At 42.3% G+C, this 21,035-nt stretch overlaps 2 protein-coding genes across 3 annotated transcripts; one reads left to right on the top strand and one right to left on the bottom strand.

Annotated features, from left to right (window-relative positions):
- Nucleotides 1-68: 68 nt before the first annotated feature.
- LOC135345613 (SUN domain-containing ossification factor-like) lies at nt 69-21,029 on the bottom strand. Of its 2 annotated transcripts, none has more exons than XM_064543033.1 (15): nt 20,866-21,029; nt 20,603-20,787; nt 20,336-20,442; nt 19,985-20,163; nt 19,620-19,743; nt 19,213-19,363; nt 11,294-11,371; nt 10,157-10,352; nt 6,243-6,291; nt 5,323-5,369; nt 3,034-3,792; nt 2,766-2,862; nt 745-849; nt 314-637; nt 69-234 (listed from the first exon to the last, which is right to left on the bottom strand). In XM_064543033.1, the coding sequence occupies exons 1-15, from the start codon at nt 20,916-20,918 to the stop codon at nt 178-180; spliced, it is 2,511 nt and encodes an 836-aa protein (XP_064399103.1). In that variant the 5' UTR covers nt 20,919-21,029; the 3' UTR covers nt 69-177. The 2 variants fall into 2 exon arrangements, with proteins under 2 accessions (XP_064399103.1, XP_064399104.1); XM_064543034.1 differs by having other exon boundaries at nt 19,620-19,740.
- Nucleotides 8,718-9,950, top strand: LOC135345655 (uncharacterized). The gene is made up of 4 exons (XM_064543086.1): nt 8,718-8,877; nt 8,992-9,152; nt 9,292-9,369; nt 9,613-9,950. Exons 1-4 carry the CDS (start codon nt 8,814-8,816, stop codon nt 9,667-9,669), a joined length of 360 nt encoding a protein of 119 aa, XP_064399156.1. The 5' UTR covers nt 8,718-8,813; the 3' UTR covers nt 9,670-9,950.
- Nucleotides 21,030-21,035: the final 6 nt, after the last annotated feature.

Below are 21,035 nucleotides of genomic sequence, written 5' to 3'. Positions count from 1 at the left end.
TAAACATGTTGCACTACACATGTGAAGGCAATTTGTGCTCATGCGGTAAAGATCATTAACTAACATAATTATTATGAGGTAAACGATCAAATTCATGATTGATAATGTAGGTGACAATAACTATATGGTGGAATAAAATCAAATAATAACAGTTTCGTAGGTAAGCCCAAAAATTGTTTATCTATTTTTTAGTTTGATTTTCTTCCGGTTTCTCCCGTCAGCAACTTTCCACTCCTGTACCAAACATACACAATACACAGTTAACTGTGTGTATAACATTACACCATAATGATGCTGTATGGTACACACTTACCCCATCATTGCCATGTGGGGGAGGGGTCAACTGGACCACACCCCTTTCGTGTAGTGATGGCAACGACACGCTAGTAGTCAGTCCATCGTCTACTCGTGATGTACAATTCTGTGTTTGCTGATTCAGCAATATTAGAGGGCTAATGCGGCCATTTTGTTGTGTAGTTGATTGCTGACTCAGCAATTGAACAAACGTAGTACGAAGGGACTGTAGTTCACGCTGGAGGCTTCTCTGATTGGACGCTTGAACGAGGCAACAAATAACAAGAAGAGCGATAAATACGAGAGACTGGATTCCAACCAGTAGAAAGAGAGATATAAGAATCTGTGTGTGTGTGTGTGTGTGTGAGAAGTGGTTGTGAGGAAGCTTGATGATTGTTATCAGATGGTATGGGAGTGACATACTTTCAGGTGGTGGTTAGGATAGAGTACCTTATCATCCACAGCAGACATCTCCATGGTGATACTCAACACAGCCTCCGTCAATGCTTGCATATTACTGCTCAGATCATGAAGCACGTTCACCTTGACTTCAGTCTGCATGAGTGTGTGTGTGTGTGTGTGTGTGTGTGTGTGCGTGCGTGTGTGTGTGTGTGTGTATAATAATCATACATACTAACTATTGGAATAAACTGTCGCCTCGATTCCAGGCAGCAAGGAACAGAGACTATTTTCTAAGCCCTGGTAATCTTTAAACAACCATAACTTGGGTTTGGATGGTCCAATGTCAATGATTTCCGAAATCTTAAAGTGATCTCTTTCAGATGGCACATTTAATAAAGAAACCATGGGTATGCATTATAGGTGGGGAAAAGGGCAAATTTCCCGTTTAAAACGATTATTTTGAGCTAAATATACCATCTGATAGTGTGTGTTTATTGAAATTGGATCACCAGAACAAAAATTATGGTGATTTGGGATTGGAGAAAGTTAGCAAATGGGCTGAAGAACAGGTGTGTGGGTAAAAGCAAATAGCGGCTGCTTCAAATCCCCACCTGGACCACAACACACACTAGAGGCAGGTGCTTTATTGAGTCTCTGGCTGACTTGTTTTGGGTATTCTAATGAACAACTCATTTGGAAGTTAGCTCAATCAATTAGCACAGGAAATGCCAGCAGGTGTGACCACCATCAAGGGACCAGCTGGACACAGAAACAATGTCACCATCATTCCACAACTGACCACAACAATAGACTCCCCCAAACCACTTATTCTTTTACTCTGGTCAACTCTAAATTACATTATGGCCTTTCAAATAATCCCACTCCACACACCTGGACTTGTTTAGGTTACAAAACCCTATGGCTAATTTGAAACAAGATTCAGAAACACCATCAATCCTTAATAAGGTTACAAGCCTGAGAACAAACAACACTGACATCACACGCCACCTGTATAGTCAAATAATAGCAGGTGCTGCTGCAGCTTGAAAGACATCAGATGTCAACAAAATGTTTTATGGAATCAATTGCTTAGCCTCCTACAAGTGTTGAGTATAAGGTTACTGTATAAGGCTACTAAAAGCTCTTGCGGGGAAGAGCACGAACCAACGTTCTAAAGTGCTTTCAAATCTTAAGACAACACTAATCAATTTTCAACACTCTCTAGTGCACTTAGTCAGCGTTATCTCAGACTAAAAGCTCTCTACACCCACCCACACACACACCCACACCCACCCACACACAGTCACACACACACTACACTACACACACACATACTACACACACAGTCACACAATAGGTCAGCTAAGGGTTGAAAACAGAGCTTACCACAAAAGACACCTGCATCAACTACCCAGGGAATGGACAAAAGGCTTACTACTGCTAATCCCCACAAGCAGGAGATAAGGCCTAATTTGTCTCAAGGTTACTAGGCTGAGGCATTGTGGCCCCAGGTGCACCACACACCACATAAGGCAGTCTCCAGGGAGCACCATAGCGGGCTAGTGATTGTCTGCAGCACACCACACATGTGTACTCTATACCACTAATGGTTGTATCTCAAGTGGCTTACACCACAAGACACATGTTAGATCAATCTCATCATAGTTTAGTGGCCAGCCAGGACACAGTTTGGTGAGTCTTTATGTCCATCCACAAATCTATAGTGATTAGTGCCTAGCCTCCATCATAGGCAAGAGTAATAAAATAAAGAGAGTACAAGGTTACCTAGCATCAGATGTTATTCCTGCTTGGTAACTGACCAATCAGAGCGCCCAGAGCCATCACTTACCTCAAGGCAGCAATAATGTTTTACCAAATTGTCATTATGATCACGCGTTTCAGACAGGAAGTCACCTTACTTTCCACATACATCTGATGCACTATGCATACTCTCTCTCTATTATGGACTCTTGCCACAAGGACAAATGTCCATCCCTATACCTTCCTAGCTATAAAGCCCCAGCTATAGTTCCTTCCACTAGCTATAAAGGTACTGTACAGTTACTCACTTCATTTCTGAGCAGCTGCAATGTTTCATTGAGAGCAGTCATTCGTCTGTCCAGAGATTTAGTAGCTTCTTCTGTTTTGTTCTTATTTCTCTTCAAACTGTACAAAATACCATAAAATCAAATTACATTGTAATGTAATAAACCAACACACACACACACACACACACACACACGTAGTAGTACAAGTGGTGTAAGAACAGTTCAAATAGAATGATAATTACAAGTTCAAAATTAATATTTTTATACAGAATTGTATCCGCCCACTCACCCTGAGCTGATTTGGTCGAGGTAGCTACTAAACAACGTCATATTCATCTCCAGTTCTTTAATCTGATTGGACAGTCTCAAAAACACGGACTTTTCCTTATCTCGAGGTGCTGCTTGCCCATTGGTCGATACAACCGTCTCCGATGACTCGTTCTTTCGATTTTTATTGCCTCCATCGCTGCTATGGTTACTCGTGTTGGCAATTGAATTGTTTAACCCTTTGGTGCTATTAGAGTTATTCAAGGGAGGAGATGAGGATTGACTGTTATTGGAAGACTCGAGGGTTAATGAAGACTCGAGGGTTAATGTAGTATTATCAGTAACAGCATTGCTCAGTGAAGTATCAGAAGGTTCGCTTGGTGGACTGTTCTCAACTATTGAGTCTAAAGTTTCCAAAGGCACAGTGCTTGGAGCTAAATGAGGGGGTTCCCCTTCCAGGGTGGGGAATTCCCCTGCTGGCGCCTCTGTGGTGGGACCTATAGGTTCGCCTTTAGGGAAATTCCCTGTTACATCATCGCCAGGTCCCAAGGGGTCAGTGGGGAATTCCCCCAGCGTGGGCGGTCCAAGTAACTCGTGTGTGGCTTCATTCAATCGCTCATTATTGTCATAAATGGATGATAATTCTTCAATTATTGTGCACTCGTCGGTAGTTGCTGAAGACGTTGTCGTTACCTCCTTTATAACCTCGTCGTCGTCTGAAGCAGGGGGTGTGTCGGACTCTAGTTGATCTTTGTCACCTTCTGGAGGTACACCTGCAGAACTGAGAGTGGGAACAAAGTTGAGTACACAGCATCTGGGAGTGATTAACTCTTGTAAATAGTGACAACCATTCAGCCACCCACCACAACTATGCTGGCACACTGGGGCACACACACCACAAGCCAGCTATAATGTGAGCTGAACTAAAGAGTCAGACAATTAAGAGGTGGTTGAGGTATACCGTATAGCGCGAAATGTTCGAGGGGCTTAATTTTCGCGGATTTCGTGGGTTAGAATTCTATACGAAAATTAAGTCCACGAAAATTGTTCTTTAATTAGAATTACCTGCTATCGTGCAAATATTTAAAGGCGTGGCTTCCGGTAAGCAGTCATTCCGCGAACATTGTGCAACGAAATGGTTTTTAGAGGCCAATCCACGAAATATAAGTGCCTCGAAAATTTCGCGCTATACGGTATGCATAATCATCCAGACAGTGGTGCTCTGAGAAGGGGCATAAGGTCAGACACACACACTCTGCCCAGCTGCAGACCTTATATGGCCTCTAAACACCTGGTGGAGTGTGTGCAAGCACTTGCAGCCTTGTTTACATACAAATAACCATAGCCACAAGCAATGCCCTGGGCCATCATTAACTAAGTGTGTGAAACCAACAAATCTCATACACACAGCCATTAATAATAATTATCAATTATCCATCCTTAGGCTGTACAAAAATTATGTTGAAAAACAGTCAAAATCAGCTATAATAGTCAGGCAGAGAGTGCTATTATTCCAGTACACACAGATTGGCTATTTTTTTGAAAGGGAAAATTCTTGGCACAACTGGAGGATTGCTATGACATATGGAACTCAGTATTTGTGTGGTGATGGCTTGGTGATGGCTGTGTCAGATAGTTTTTGGCTGGTCTATTGAACACAAACACAACAGGTGCAGGTGGACCGATGTTCAGTGGAGCTTGACAGGTTGGGGAGATAAAGCCACCAGCCACCGACCACATTAACAGCTGTACTGACGAACACTAGAGTAACTAGAGCACATGTACCTAATCTATTCAGCAGCATTACTTTATCTAGAGGTAGCCGCTTTGATCGATCTTAATTCTAAAGAGAACACCTCTCTGTTGAGGCCGTAAAAATGAGAACCATGTCACTTATACAATATACATTATTTGTGTTGGGAAAATCCACTAAAATATGCATTTAGTAGCTGTATGGTAGTGCTACAATGTGGTTGGTGAGCTCAGCAATTTTTTTCGGGCCCAACTTGTCCATTTTCTAGAAACAAGCGTGGGCTATATTTTTCTTTATTAAGTAGAATTTTATAGCTCTGTACAGCAGTTGCACACAGTCAACATACTCCACTGGGTCCAGCTGTGCGTGCCCACAAGTCTGTGTGTCTGGAGAGCCGCTGCCTCAACTATCTAGCTAATTAGATTAAAATAATGGGTGGAGCTGGTACATTAGCTGAAAAAAATGCTAATGGGATTAATCTAATATTGCCACCACTACACACACACACACACACACACACACACACACACACACACACACACACACACACACACTTACATGTCCTCCACATTTACTTCACTGAGAGGAGTGTCTTGTTCCATGTTCTGAGAAATAAGATTCATAATTGCAAATCACAGCAAGTAATGTATTATAATATCAATATCAGCACACACTTGACTAAAATGGATAATCGTCATAACCACAAAAACAAAACAAAGCCATGGACATAATTATACTGTACCTCTCATCACGTTGATATAATCATATTACTATACGCCACTGACATGAGAACAAGCTGGATCTCACTAAACATGGTGGTAATACCGCCCATCATAATTATAATGACTAGCCACTGATAACAGAAACCTGTGCACTACACCATATATCAGATGGGCACTTGCGGGCTAGCATAATGCACTTAGCGGCCGGAGGGGAGGTCAGAGCAAGTGGGGCGTATCACAGATAGACTGCCAGGTGTTCATTAGGCTACAGGAACTAGAGGTTGCGTGTTGACACAGACATTGTTGCTAGGGCCACTGGACATAATTATGTCAGTAAGGGGCACAATAACCTGCTTCCATTGTATATCAACCTAAAAGCTGCAATAGTCCATCACATTGCTACACCAAAAGCTTGTGTACTACATGTGTATGTGTATGTGTGCATGCTCTCCTGCCATTGTATCTAAACCACACTAGTAAGCTTTAATAGTGGATGGACCTAGTGAATCCATGGCTACCATATGTGCATGTGCCTGGTGATTATAGCTACTCCACTGGTCAATTATACTACACCACACTAGAGATTAGAGCAGAGCCTAATGGCACCACGCTACTACCACCCTACAACCACCACCTCACATGGCTCAGTGGTGTGTGTGGGTGGGTGGGTGTGTGTGTGTGTGTGTGGGTGGGTGTGTGTGTGGGTGTGGTGGGTGGGTAGTACTCCTATAAATGTGATTTGTTTCACACTCTCACCTTGTTACCATCTTGCTTGTCCTCTGGAGAATTGCCCGCCACACTTTCCCTAAAGTATTCAAAACAGTAATTATATTGACTGGTGTGTGATTAATAAACTATCTATTTATAAGAATCACAACATTTTCAATTTAGGCTTTATAGATAGTTCCCAAGAAACAGCTGTTGACAAATTGGAGCATTGTATGCCTTTAGGGACATAAGAACATATTTTCACATGAGAGCCCACGACATGATTATGCTAGTTTAAGATAATTGCAGTGATCGACAGAGCATTGCTTTTGACATGTGATATAGGTTTCAATGATAAGCTATTAGCCAGGTGTACAGTACATGGTACAGTAGAACCTCGATTATCCGGCCCTCGATTATCCGGAACCTCGATTATCCGGCTTGGCAGTTTTCTTTTTAATCAGATTACATAATTCAGAAAATGGGCGTGTCCCTCAAATGCGCATGCGCGTTTCAGCTGTTACCATGGAGACATGCCTGCTTTTCTTTTGCGCATGCGCAGACAACATGTGGCACTGCTGTTCATCAATAAAGTGGGTGGATCAAGGCGTGGTTTATCTATTCGATTATCCGGCATATTCACTTATCCGGCCAGCTTCTGGAACCAAGGTGTCCGGATAATCGAGGTTCTACTGTATACTGTGAACATTGTAGCCAGCTAGGTATACATATTATACCAACTAAATATAGGGCTTTGCTTGCTACAGCTTTCAAGTACAGCTATAAGATGACATTTTCACAGTGGCTCTGATTGTAATCCTGTTACCTTTGTGTTTAGAAATACTCTAAATTTGTACTACACTACAGAATGAATTAAGACAACAAAATAATAATTGGATTAGATGCAGTAACAAAGGGACTTTAGTAGATCCTACACACACTCACAAATGTTTGGGAAAGCTTAGAAGCCTCTCAAGTGCCCACAAGTAAGCATTTGGGAAGACTACATGTGAAGATTCTCCCCCCAAAACATGCACTGAAACAAAATGTACAGTGAACTCTAACTATCACCGTTAGTATACACAAACACTCAGTAGAATGTGTGACTGATGACAATGCTTCCCACCATTGATGATAGCTAGCACACCTGGTCACCTACACAGCTATAACATACGTGTGTATGTATTACAGAATGTGTTGCGAGCATCAAAACATAATGATGTGATTTTGCCTATTATTGTAGCTTATTGGCAGGGCCACACGAAAATATATATTAATAAAAAGGCTACTGAAAGGAGGCTGTTTTCCTTGGATGTGACTGCCATTTTACCAGTGCTTGTATGACATGTAGATCGTTGCCAGAGTAACGCAAAGGTTAGATATAGCAAATTCTGCTGATTTGGCTTATTCGCAAAAAAGTTTTTCACGCACGGTACACTCTAGTGTTAATTATGGTAACATGATAATATGCTCACACCTGAGAAGACTGGAAATAAGATAGACAACAAAACACGATACACTGTAAGATAATACAACACTAGAACGAGACTGTAATCTCAGAAACCTGTCAAGTCCGCACGTGTGTGATACACATCAACAGTTAAACATGGGAATGTATTAAATGAAAGAATGAAGACACGAGAATGATGTACATGTGGTACATGTTCAGTCCAGTCGCTAGGTTGCCTTGTGGGCTAGCTAGTTTATACCTTTAATAGTTGTTTGGGGCCACCCCCCCCCCCCCACACACACACACAAGGGCAGCAGCCATTGAGGGAACAGCTGACACCCACACACACATGAGGACAACAGCCTGAGGGAACAGCTGACACCCACACACACATGAGGACAATAGCCTGAGGGAACAGCTGATACACACACAAGGACAACAGCCTGAGGGGACAGCTGATACACACACAGAGGCAGCAGCAGCTGACACACACACACACACACACTGAGGCAGCAGCAGCTGACACACACACACACACACACATACACACGCACACACTGAGGCAGCAGCAGCTGACACACACACACACACACACACGCACACACTGAGGCAGCAGCAGCTGACACACACACACACACACACACACACACACACACACACACACACACACACACTGAGGCAGCAGCAGCTGACACACACACACACACACACACGCACACACAGAGGCAGCAGCAGCTGACACACACACACACACACACACACACTGAGGCAGTGGGGAGACAGCTGCAAACAGTATGCTGATTGTATGTTGTCAACAATATCCCTACAGTGTATGTGCACATGTGTACAAATGTCTACAGGTGGCAATACAGTCAATACAAATATTGTTTTATGTCTCAATTACATCTCCAATATGTGTGTGTGTTTGCACAGATACAGCTGCTATGTTATAATGAGATTCATACTACTAGTTAATGATATTCATGATTGTGGTCCAGAGAAAGACAACAGCTTGACATTGGAATGTAAGCAGGATGCACAGATGAGTGGGCCATAGCCGCAAGAGAGGCAGAGCTAGTATAAAAACTATCTGCGAATGCAACTATTAAACCAAGTTTGCAGACTGCATAATTACTATACAAGAATTGAAGAGACCTCTTATTTTTCCCATGATGACCAGAGCTTGTCCCACTAGTCGACCAGGCAGTCCCAAATCAGCCACCACAGTTACAGGTATAGTAATGGCTACTCCAGCTACTTCATCATATCAATGCATGCATGCTGAGTGCATGCAAGCCTGTGCAATAAATAATAAATACTAACTTTTAATGTTTTATTGCATTTCAGGAGCCCAACCATTGAGAATGGCAAAGGAGAGAGGAGTTAGCAAAAAGTCTGCAACACAAACAAGAATCAAGGCAATCACAAAATCACACTCTAAGGAAGAATGCTTTGCAGTGTTAAAGGATCTCCTGCCATCGTCAAGCCAACAGCAATCAGTGTCAGAGGTAAAAATCAACTGCCATGTTGGACCTAGCAGCTTGCTCACACTGTGTTAGCTAGAGTGTTAGACTAGCTCTGTAAGTGTTGCCTAAGCTACGACCTAGTGCTCGGTTGTGACAGGTGTGCTTGTGTTATTCCCTGCAGCTGGCTCTCATTGAGGAAACTATTGCCTATATTGCATATCTGGAGAAGATACTACAACAGCCAACAAATACCGAACAGGTGTGTATTTTGTGAGGCGTTTGTGTGAGGGGTGTATAGCACATGTTTAGTCTGCACATGTTGTTACCTGTGCCTACAGACTATGAATATAACACCCATTAGATACTGGCTCCATCTTAGCAGGGGACACACTTGCACCTGTGTTGCATACCTTACTATAAATAGACACATCTTTATTGTTATCATTCTGTATAATTATTCACGACAATTAATTATTTTATGAATTTTTCTTCCACTATACAGAAAGAATGTGATGTTTCAGCTACAATGCTCATGCTGCAAAAGATGAGATTTACCTGAGGCCCAAACCCTCCCCCTCCCTTTAATAGGGCCGACATTTGACCACCAATCTCCCCCCTCTAACAGCCCCTGTGATGGTCACATGACTTGAAACCAGCTGAACAGCAAGCCCCGCTAATGTACCCAGTGAACACTTAGCGCAGCATTTGCTCAATTGGAACTACCCATTTTCAGTTCATTTATTAAATCAGTACTTTGTATGCACAGTTAAATTTGAATCAACCATTTCAGAAACACAAGAAGTACATGTCACCTACAAATAATGGAATTATTCTGAATAAGTGTTGATGCATGTCGGGAGGGAGGGAGGGAGGGAGGGAGGGAGGGGGAGGACACTCTTAATGGCCACCCCTGAAGAAAGGCCAGGTCCCAAATGAACAGTTTGTGTATAAAACAACCTCTCAACAAAGGCCACCTCTGTATAAGGGTCAAAACATCTTTCCCCCAAGGTGTCCGTTATAGAGGTGGTTCCACTGTACATGTGTACCTTTCAAGCTGATCCTTATCATCTGGTTGAGCTTTGTTCTCTTTCGTTAGTTCTGTACTTTTATCTGAAGTTGAAGCGCTATCTTCGTTGTTAGGGCTCTCGTCGTTGCCATGGTCACCGTTGGTCGATTTGCCGTCAGGTTTGATCACAGTGCCGAGAAATTCCATTGGTTGCTCCAACATCCGAAGAACAGCATCTGTGTGTGTGTGTGTGTGTGTGTGTGTGGGGGTGTGTGTGTGTGTGAGACAATAATTACAAGGGCAGAGATTATTCATAAAAGGGCCTTTTATATTTCCTTAACCTCTAACAAATAACCCACTTGAGCCAATCAGCTCAGACAAGGTATGTATGGTAATCCACCGCTCTGAGCAATTAGCTAGTTTGCCAACAATGAGACCACAAAACATGTACACACTTGAGATACACACACACACACACCAGGTGGCCGCATACCAGCTACACCCTCCCACCACCATTCTGGCTAGGTCTGGATAGCAACTCAAGCAATGAGCCGTGGTTGGAGACAAAGACAAATCAAAACTGTTGTGTATAATTATCCTTAGATTGTAAGCATATACTTGGACGTTCACCTTTGACCTTCACGCACATGCACTAAACAGTTAATGCTTAATTAAGCAAGTACAATAATGAGTGTAATGACAGTACATTTACACCCACACTGCATATGCAGGCAGCAACAGATAAAGACAGCTGTACAGATTTGATGTCATACAGAAGGTTGTCTGCTCACAGCTACACACACCGGCCAGCCCACATGTCAGAGATATGGTAGGCTACTAAAATCAATTTTTGAACAGCTGAGGCCACTCAGTTTGGCTGGTATCCAAGCACGCCACACACCTACACAAGCAAACTGCCCATCCCTCACATTCAAGCAACATTTCACAGACACTAAAACATTAATAATCAACTGAGCAATTTATGTAGGAACCCGTCAATGTGTTGTATACTCATCACTAAGAAGTGAGACTGCAATGCAATAAAATGATCACCAGTAAGATATAATTATTAATTGAAGTGGGGGAAAGTTATACATTTATGAGCTAAATATAGGATCTGAGATCGGGCCAACAGAAAGAGACGACTCAGAGTGTACTGTGCTGTATGTAGGTGTACCTTTAGCTGCGCTCAGTAAGGTCCCGTTGTACTCAGAGCCAGTAGCCTCTCCGTCTGTTAGACCAAGCAATCTCTCTCCTGTGTGTGTGTGTGTGTGTGTGTGTGTGTGTGTGTGTGTGTGTGTGTGTGTGTGTGTGTGTGTGTGTGTATGTGTGTGTGTGTGTGTGGGCGTGTGTGTGTGTGCGGTAGACATAATGTCCGGTATAGAACACATCAACAAATGCAGGGTGTGTGTGCTGTATCGTCTTGGCAACCACCTCCCCAGTCAACCAACAGCTGGAAACTAATCATAACTAAAATAATATAGTCTAACTTAAAATTCTGCTCGTGCTTTAGTATGCCTACTTGCATAATTGTACTACATATACAGCAAAAAAGGTCGTCCAATTATCTAACAGACTAGCTGTACAGTGTGTGTGTGTGTGTGAACAACCCTCTATTGTATATAGTCCATAGGGAATACGCTGCCTTCATTTGTGGACTGACAAGTGTTACACGCTATATATAGCTGTGACTAGTAGCTCCACTCATATTGGCCACCTGGACACAATGGGCCACCACCTAGCTCAGGGGATGGACACAATGGTAGCTTCAGGGGATGGACACAATGGTAGCTTCAGGGGATGGACCTTACATAGGCCACTATAGCCATATCAGGAGCACATGACTGACGGGGTTGTATGTACAACAAGCACAAAAGTACCGCAATAAGATCTTGTAGTATGTGATCAAACTAATAAGTTACTTAAAAGCACGAAATATTAGACTAGTTGCAGATTAAAAGCTTCTACATACCTAGTACAGACTGTCTGTATGAAGCTTCTACATACCTAGCACAGACTGTCTGTATGAAGCTTCTATATAGCTAATCTAAAAAGGCATGTAACAAAATTTACTTAAAACGCAGTTGCACATTAAAACCATATTTACATAATTATATTATACCTACCATAATTGTGTTAGTACATGTAATACTCAACCTCATGCAAATGAAGGCCACGCTAACCAGAACTATACGTCTATATAGAATGTATTATCTCACAACTTTAGAGCAGTTACTCATGAAAGTGCTACAACAGATGTTGTCAGATAGTGCCAACAATATCATCACCTTTAGTGACATGGAAAACAGATGTGGAAATGGATAATGTTTTCCCGAGGTGATGAAAATGAACAGATTTAAGTGTAAAACAAATACTTTGTGCACACGTATACCTGTCAAATGCATCGCTCTATTTAGACAAATTTATTTATAGCTACATGGAAATTCACAGTCGAGACATAATAATATTCATGAGCATAGTTAATGATATTCAGAATGGGTTTAATGATATTCATTGCTTGGGTGATAGGCACCGTGGGGTCTATTGTTGCTAGCACAGATGTGCATTCCTGCTGCAGCTGGCTCCACTTCCCACACACACCACACACCCGGCCGCAGACACTAGACTACAAGCCGCCCGGCCAGCTCTATATTCCGGCCACCCGCATACTTAGGTCCCATTTCTTTGTAACCCTTATAAGCTGAGGTGAACCGTTATTACTATAGGCTAACAAGTACGTACATGTATGCACACAAAAAATGATAATAACGTTAGGTAAGCCAGTCTTCAGTATTTTGGATATTTTAGTGGTGAAAGTAGACAAATTTGGTCATTTTCATGCTACCTTGGAGCGCTTAGCTTACACGTAGCTAGCAGGACTGAAGCATGAACAATTTTCTTAAAAACTACATTGTATATAATAGGCCAGACAAGTATGTACACAAGAATAATAATAATTGTAATGGCCGTTCAAGAGACCTTATAGGTTGCATGGGTAAGTATTAATGTACTAGAGCCTGCCTACCTTCAGTGGACGTAAGTATAGGTACAAAATCTCAAAAGTTATTATAAGTGTTTGGATAATTTAGGGGATGAAATGGACACAGCTGAAACAGAGATTGTGTGTGATAATGGCCAGCAGGTGGCGTGATCAGTGGGTGGATCTGTACAACAGGTGGCCAGCAATGAGAGGGTGGAGACGTAACAAGGCGAAGAATGTGCCCCATAACAAAACTTTTTAATTATGCCTCTAATTATACAAATGCTATTATGTAGGAGGAGGGTAATGGGGTCACTCCTTTACAGTCATGTAGGTCCAATTCCAGAGATTTGTGGCGGTAATTTAATTAAAACAGCAGTCACAGCGTGTCAAGGGAGGCACATGTAGATAGTTGATATTCATGGTTTGTGCAAAACAACAATCGTTGGCATATCTTATGAATGTAGTTGGTTTAAGCATGCAGGCTATTACTTGACACGAGGATCACATGACATGTATACAGTACATGTATCTAGGAAGTTTCCCTTCACATTAGCAGTCCTGATTTGAATTTAATGGAGGTCCATTCTAGTGGCTTTAGAGCACCACAAAACACAGTGGGGGTACATCAACAGGCTGTCAAACTTCCCTCAGACAGACTGGGTATAACCACATCCAATGGTCTGGCTGGCTAGGGACAGATGGTGGTAGGCAATGGTTTCACGAGCAAGCCACATCAATGGCAGGCTAATGCCTAGTCTCTGCTGGTGGGCTGTCAATGGGTCAATTATGTAACCTATAACTTGTAGGAGCCTCTTATGTGGTACCTTGCATGGTGTATATATGGCCTCTCCAATTATCCCTCAGTGTTATACCTTGCATGGTGTATATGGCCTCTCCAATTATCCGCCAGTGCTATAATTATACATGTACGCAAATCAGTACACATGCACACACACACACACACACCCACACACACTACACCCACACATGTACATACGTATGTCTGCTGGCCACTACAATATAAACACAGGCTTTCTCATGTACTGAATGGAGCGGCTACAATGACTCGATGTGTACCGGATGTTGTTAAGATGGCTTCCTTTATATACGGGCTCTCAGTGTGTACGGGCAATATATGAGTAGCCATTTCAAATGTTTGAATGATACTGCCAGTGCTTCTGTTGACCCCACAACACTAGATAATGTACGACGTGTTTACTACGCTATGTATCGCCGGGGGCAACAGTGACAGCTGGATGTATACAACTGTAGTTGAGCTCACAAAAGTACGAATAACTAGTTTAAATACACGAAATTATCGTACAGCGGGTTATTTTCGTATTTTCGTATGGTGGACATTTTTGTATCGTAGAGCCTCATCCAAAAAATTACAAACTGTAAAATTAATAGGTTCAATATGTCACCATTCTGAGCTGTACGAATATTTAAAATAAAAATTGGGTAGTTCATACGAAAATTTGCACTGTACATGCATACATTTGAAATTGGACATTTGCATGGATAACAGGCCTGATTAGAAAAAACACCCACTATAGAGCACACCAATTGGGGCCGTAATCGAGTGAAGCTGCAATGGTTAAACATGTGACCCCCCCACCATCATCTTGTGGCAGGTGGCTTGGTTCAGCATGTGACCCCCCCCCCCCCAACCATCATCTTGTGGCAGGTGGCTTGGTTCAGTTGTCCCTAAAAGGTCTACACAATGAAGGTATGCTCATTAGTCTATTCACAGCAGAGAAGGTGATTGTGATTAGTCATTCATCATAAGTAATTCATGGCCCGGCTAGACAGCAGACTAGTAGCGGAGGGAGTGATGTCATTGGTCCAACTTGTAAACACATGATGTCACTACCATAGCAACCACACAACAAATACAATCGCACACTTTTAAACTAATTATATAAAAGTGCACAGCTACATGGTATTGAAACAGGCAAAGACAACATTAGAGTCATACCATAGACTATCTTCATTCATAACACAATGAGTGGAATCTCAGTTTGTGTGTTTAGCTCTCATGGTACAAATGTTTAGGTCGGTCTTGCTGTTACTAGGGTCCAAGATAACCAATCAAAAGCGGCTAAACTAACAAGAAATGGTTTCTACACAATGTGGAATAAAAACATTCAAGTAACGATCACCACAATGGCACTGTTGTTCATTAAATAGCTCATGGCTGCACACGGCTGTCCACCTACTAGCTAGTGGAGAGCAAACTATTAATACTGTAATTCTGACGCTGGTAAGGATCGTGATGTCATACAAGAACCAGTATGCAATTTTCTTTTTGCGAAGCCATTAATAGCACATTTCACATTCACTTCACGTAACACATTTCACATAATAATAATGATGCTCGCAAAATATTGCAGTAGTAGTACATACGATACAAAGGTAGTCTATCATTTGGGCAAGCAGTCTATATAGTCTGCAATGGCGTAGGTGGCTGATGAGCTGCGGTCATATTAGAATGCCCGATAAGGAATTATGGTCACTGGTAGTGACAACATGTTGACATTCCCCCACGTGCTAGACACTTGCTGCAAGCACAGCTGAGTTCAGTGGCAGCTAGTGTGGAAATCTCATGCTTTCATCTATATCATTATGGTATGGTTAGATCAGTGGATCAAAATTGTCCATTTTCTGACAAAGAGCGTGGGCTAATATACATACATTGTAAGTGGGTGTTTCTAAATCAGGCCTGTTTTCGGAGCTAACTTTGATTGTCCATAACTTGAGGTGGGATTGCAGGTTAGCTATCATATAGCTGTATATTGTATGCTTGTCTAATCAAGACAGAGTACAATACAGAGGTGGCCCACAATGACCTACTGATCATCACAGGTGTACTAAGTGGAAGTGAATTAGCCTGAGGGTAATGTGATACACAATGGTGCATGGTTTCATTGAGCCCAGGTGGTGAGAGTATCAAGTATTGAAGCACTACAAACAAGCGTAGGACACATCAGGAAACAAGGGAACTATCATAATCACCTTCAATCAAAACCACCTCTTAGTGTATGGCTCCCTGCCCCCCCCCCCTAGCCTGAGGGATTGTGTGTACCAGTAATGAGGGGACAAATAGAAAGTCTGTGATGTCAGAAGATCAGTTATTTCACCTGGGGTTTTGCTTTCTATTCACTTGTATGTATTGGGGCAGATTGATTGAGGACTAACAGTTCACTCTTTGAACGGCCATAACTTTAGTTCCAGCGATCCAATTTCAATAATTTCACAATTTTCTGAAAGCCCAGAAAAAACTCTATCAGATGGTATGTTCAGCTCAAAAATTTTGATCGAACCCAATTTTGTACTTTTCCCCCACCTATAGCCCACGCTTTTTTGTCAAAAACGGCCTCAAAAATAAACTTTGATTTGAACCTAATATTTTAAAGAGCTCACTTTAAGCTTTCAGAAAATCATAAAATAATGGAATCAGACCATCCAAACTCAAGTTATGGACAATCAAAAATCTTTAAATTAACGTACACAGCTTCCAAGGAAACAAACGACACTATCGCGTGGTTTTAGCCTTCACAGCTCAAAACACTCGCAAATTAATAATTTTCTCAGAGTGCTCCTTGTTCCGCTTCATTGCAAACAGCTGCTCAGTGTGTGTATGTATGTCCGGCACTCAGGGCTCTGCGGTTACAGAAGATATACAAGCACTTGGAAGTGTCACAGCTCTAAACAGACGGGAAGTATGAAATTGGCAAACACTGAACCACAAGAACCATTAGCCAAGTGTATGTATACAGTTGTCAATAGCAATGACAACAGAACCCTCCTCGTACATAACCACATACACATCTGCTATACTGAAACCTGTCACAATTCAAACCATTCCCATCCCAGGATCTTAGTACTGTCCCTACAATGCTCATACTATTGACCTCCCTAAAGAGACCACCTCTCTATTGAGACCACTCAGTACTGTCCCTACAATGCTATAGCTATTGACCTCCCTAAAGAGACCACCTCTCTATTGAGACCACTGTCCCTACAATTTTTTAACTATTGACCTCCCTAAAGAGACCACCTCTCTATTGAGACCACTGTCCCTACAATGCTATCACTATTGACCTCCCTAAAGAGACCACCTCTCTATTGAGACCACTGTCCCTACAATGCTATCACTATTGACCTCCCTAAAGAGACAGCTTAAGTGTACTGGGGACCACCGTTTGGAGGGAAAAAACACGCTCTTTTAAAGATAAAAATAACTCTAATCCACACCAGGCCAATTAAGAAATCGCTTAAATTGTATTTACGGTGGTTCCTATGGGGTAGCCATACAGAAACAGGACGTGCAGTGTCACACTGAAAACCTTGTAATAGCCGGGGAGAGCAGATGGGCCGTGTGCTAATGGCTGCCCCACTGACCATAACCCTCAGCCATAGACTACGTGACTAGTAGTACAGGGAAGACGTGGCACCACATCAAAGCCCTCAAGGCGGTTAGAGGTATGAACCACTATGTTTGATAATAATCATATACGTTAAATACGCACACACACACACACACCCACACACACACACACACACACCCACCCACACACACACACACACACATCCACACACCCACACACACACACCCACACACACACGCACGCACACACACACACACACACACACACACACACACCCACCCACCCACACTCACACACCCACACACACACACACGTGCAGAGGCACAGCTATTATACACACACATAGAAAGGGAACTACTTATTCCCTTACTTGGCATTAAGCCGCCGAACTAAGTTTTTAAAATTCAAAATTCGAACTTAAGTGAGATGTTTTAAATTCCATCCTGCGCCAAATGTCTAGCCAGTCCACACAAGTTGCACTTGTAGGGTCTCATTGAAACAACTTCAAAGCTAATGGCGGATGTGGTTATACATACCAACATCAGTCACATGCACCAAACAAGCCGACCAGTAGAATATCACAAAGGCTGCCAGAACACAGCCCAAAGAAAGCAAGCTGTATACTCATGTTTCCTACACGTAGCTTCCTGCATTTTTGTAGAATATTGGACAAGTGAAGGAACTTTCCTAAACACATACTATATATACAAATGTCAAATGAGTACAGCTTGCTTTTTTGTATGAATTGTGTTTAATGGAGAAAATGGAACACTTGCCAGTGCATGAGGACACAGCTAGTCAGTATCACTAATAGGTCTCTACAATACAGCCATTAGCAACAATGGGCATGTTACTTATCGCACTGAATGCACACAATAGTTCAAGCGCACACAGACAAACAATTACTGGTACAGATAATGACAGCGTCAATAGGTAATATACAGGTATGGTCAGCGTATAGGCTAGTATTGACCGTGTGTGCGTGTGTGTGTGTGTGTGTGTGTGTGCGTGGCCCCAGTGTACAGTCTAGCACTCCCTATATATACTGCAGGGATGTGCCCACACTGGTCGGTGGTGGTGGTTGGTACTAACCACCTCTAGACAGAAAACAACCACCTCTTAGGCAATAGTTTACTACATAATAGAGGCAATGACAATTGAAAATGGACGACAATTCAAATATTCAAATTTACTAATGTGTGTGTCCGAGCTGTAAGGTGAGAGTGCTCATGTAGTAAGCTTCTATTGGCACCACCAATCAGGATCAAGTATCATACAACATTGCAGCCGCAGTCAATTACCCCCCACACACACAAAGGAAACCATAGCAACCACTCTACAGTTAAACAAATAGTTTGAAAACAGAGACAGAATAATTTAATAATTTACGACCGCAAATTATTAGCCAATTAATACATTGTAACAGATTTGCAAACTAGACAAATTAGCTGTGTTTATAGAAATATGAAAACAAAAACAAGTTCCTATGATGCATGCACATGCATATTTTGCGAGTGAAAAATCTTCCAAATCAGCAGAAAAATTACCCTTTGCGATCTAACTATTGCGTTCTGGCAAGGATCGTGTGTATTTACTAGTAATAATTTAGGTTTTGATATGCGAATTAATCAACACTCGAAATGTTCGCATAAACTATGCTTGATGCTCACAAAATGTTTCTCACATCGCTATGACTACACAAAATGACATGTGGTTACATACCTTCGTCTGTGCCCTCAATGATGCTGGGTTGTGAGGCCACACCCACTTCCTGTTGTGATGCTTCGTACACTTCAATCATAGAGGCTCCGAGGACCTTGAATGTGTTTATAGGACAAAGCCGCTCCAGGCCATAGTGTGAGTCCATCACCACCTGTGTGTGTGTGTGTGGGCGGGAAAAAATATATTCAGGAGATACTAGATTACAAATGTACCAAATTTGATGTTTGCAACTCAAGTTTTGAAACAGCCTGATTATTTAGAAAAATCCCCAGTTGTATGTAGGTCACGCTTCCCGGTAACTATAGATTGCTTGAGGATATAATATTTTAATGACGTAATATTGCTAGCTCTAGTTAGCCAATGAAAAGTGAGTATTACGTATTACGCAAATTATTACAAATTACTACCTTGATGTATTTGGCGTAGATAGGGTCTTCGTTGCTAAGGGGAAACGATTGCTCACTCCTCTCGTTAGCGGGTCGGAATGTTCCAATGCACGACCAATCAGAATCCTCCTCGGTATCGTACCTGCTGTGACAATCAACATGCGGTAAAGATCATTAACTAAACATTTGAAATATTAAATTATGTGTGTGGTAAGGATCACTACACAAGCAATGCACAAATGCACACACTGATACAAGTGATCAGTTGAATAAAATTAATACCCAACCTCCACTGTTCAGAATGGAAGAGTAGAAGTTCTATTCTTCCCACCGCCCACTACTACTCCCCACACTGCCCACCACCTCCCCACACCCACACCGCCCACCTCTCAGTAGTGGCGAACACTCTGAAGCTCTTTGGAATGGATGAGAACAGTTCAAGGCTGGCGACCACTATGGTACGCACGTAGATAAGCTCACATAGCTCCACCACAAAGTGTATGGGAGAGGAACAATCGTTGATCAGATACTCATCTTTATTAGAGTTCAGAATGGCCGAAGGATTCTGTAGTGTAAGATTGAACGGCCATAACTAACTTATCATTTACTGTAAGCTTGATTTAAAAACATCATCTGAAAGAGTTTTTTCTAAGCTTTTAGAAAACTACAAATATTGAAATTGGATAACCAGAACTTAAGCACTCAAAGATACCATAATTGTACACGCAATGACTTACTCTTGCATTTGCATTCGTTTCGATGACCTTTGCCCCACACTCTATAGAGGCATAGTTTCTGGTGACAGGTAGTCCAGAGCTGGGCTTAACCTCTTGTACTTCCACCCCTTCGTGTGTGTGTGGGTGTGAGTGGGCGTGTGTGTGGGTGTGTGGGCGTGTGTGTCCTACAATGTACTTGCATAATTATAAGAGAGATTGGGTATGTGCTTTTAAATCAACCACAAGGCCTATAATCAAATAATGCCTCACACTCTCTAAATATGTCACCTTGATTGCTCATTTTCTGTTTAAAGTCGGCAAATGACGGCAAGTCATCCTCTTCGTCACTTATTGCCTCGCTAGGGACTTCCCCTTCTTGTGAGTACGAGAGCACCTCCAGGAAACCCACGGGGCACACCGGCACACTAAGTGGGTGTGTCATGGGCGTGGTCTCATCTAGTGAGTGCTCTGAGCTGTGGGAATAAATGTACAAACTAATTATAAAACACGTGTCGTTTATATAAATATGTGTACTCTGCATGTTAGCTTACCAGTGTAGCGTGGTGTGGTGCGTGGTTAATAGTAGGAGCATCCATAGCTTCATTCTGAGCCAGTAGCGGTACAAGTGAGAGAATGGAGAGACTTTATACACAGCTGTTTCTATGCCACCATCTTGGGTATACAATAGTAGGCGTGGCTCATGCTATATTAGTGGGCGGGG

The sequence above is a fragment of the Halichondria panicea genome, chromosome 12 (assembly GCF_963675165.1).
Source record: "Halichondria panicea chromosome 12, odHalPani1.1, whole genome shotgun sequence".
NCBI classification, from domain to species: Eukaryota; Metazoa; Porifera; class Demospongiae; order Suberitida; family Halichondriidae; genus Halichondria; species Halichondria panicea.
The sequence above is the reverse complement of the archived record's forward strand: the minus strand, read 5'-3'. Positions and strand labels throughout refer to the sequence as shown.

Excerpts from the sequence above, each read along its gene's own strand:
- LOC135345655 (XM_064543086.1), top strand. The coding sequence starts at position 8,814 with ATGATGACCAGAGCTTGTCCCACTAGTCGACCAGGCAGTCCCAAATCA. Across the intron at positions 8,878-8,991 it reads ATCAGCCACCACAGTTACAG|GAGCCCAACCATTGAGAATG; the intron begins GTATAGTAATGG and ends ATTGCATTTCAG. Across the intron at positions 9,153-9,291 it reads AACAGCAATCAGTGTCAGAG|CTGGCTCTCATTGAGGAAAC; the intron begins GTAAAAATCAAC and ends TATTCCCTGCAG.
- LOC135345613 (XM_064543033.1), bottom strand. The coding sequence starts at position 20,918 with ATGAAGCTATGGATGCTCCTACTATTAACCACGCACCACACCACGCTA. Across the intron at positions 10,353-11,293 it reads CTTACTGAGCGCAGCTAAAG|ATGCTGTTCTTCGGATGTTG; the intron begins GTACACCTACAT and ends ACACACACACAG. Across the intron at positions 6,292-10,156 it reads GATAAGGATCAGCTTGAAAG|GGAAAGTGTGGCGGGCAATT; the intron begins GTACACATGTAC and ends TGAATACTTTAG.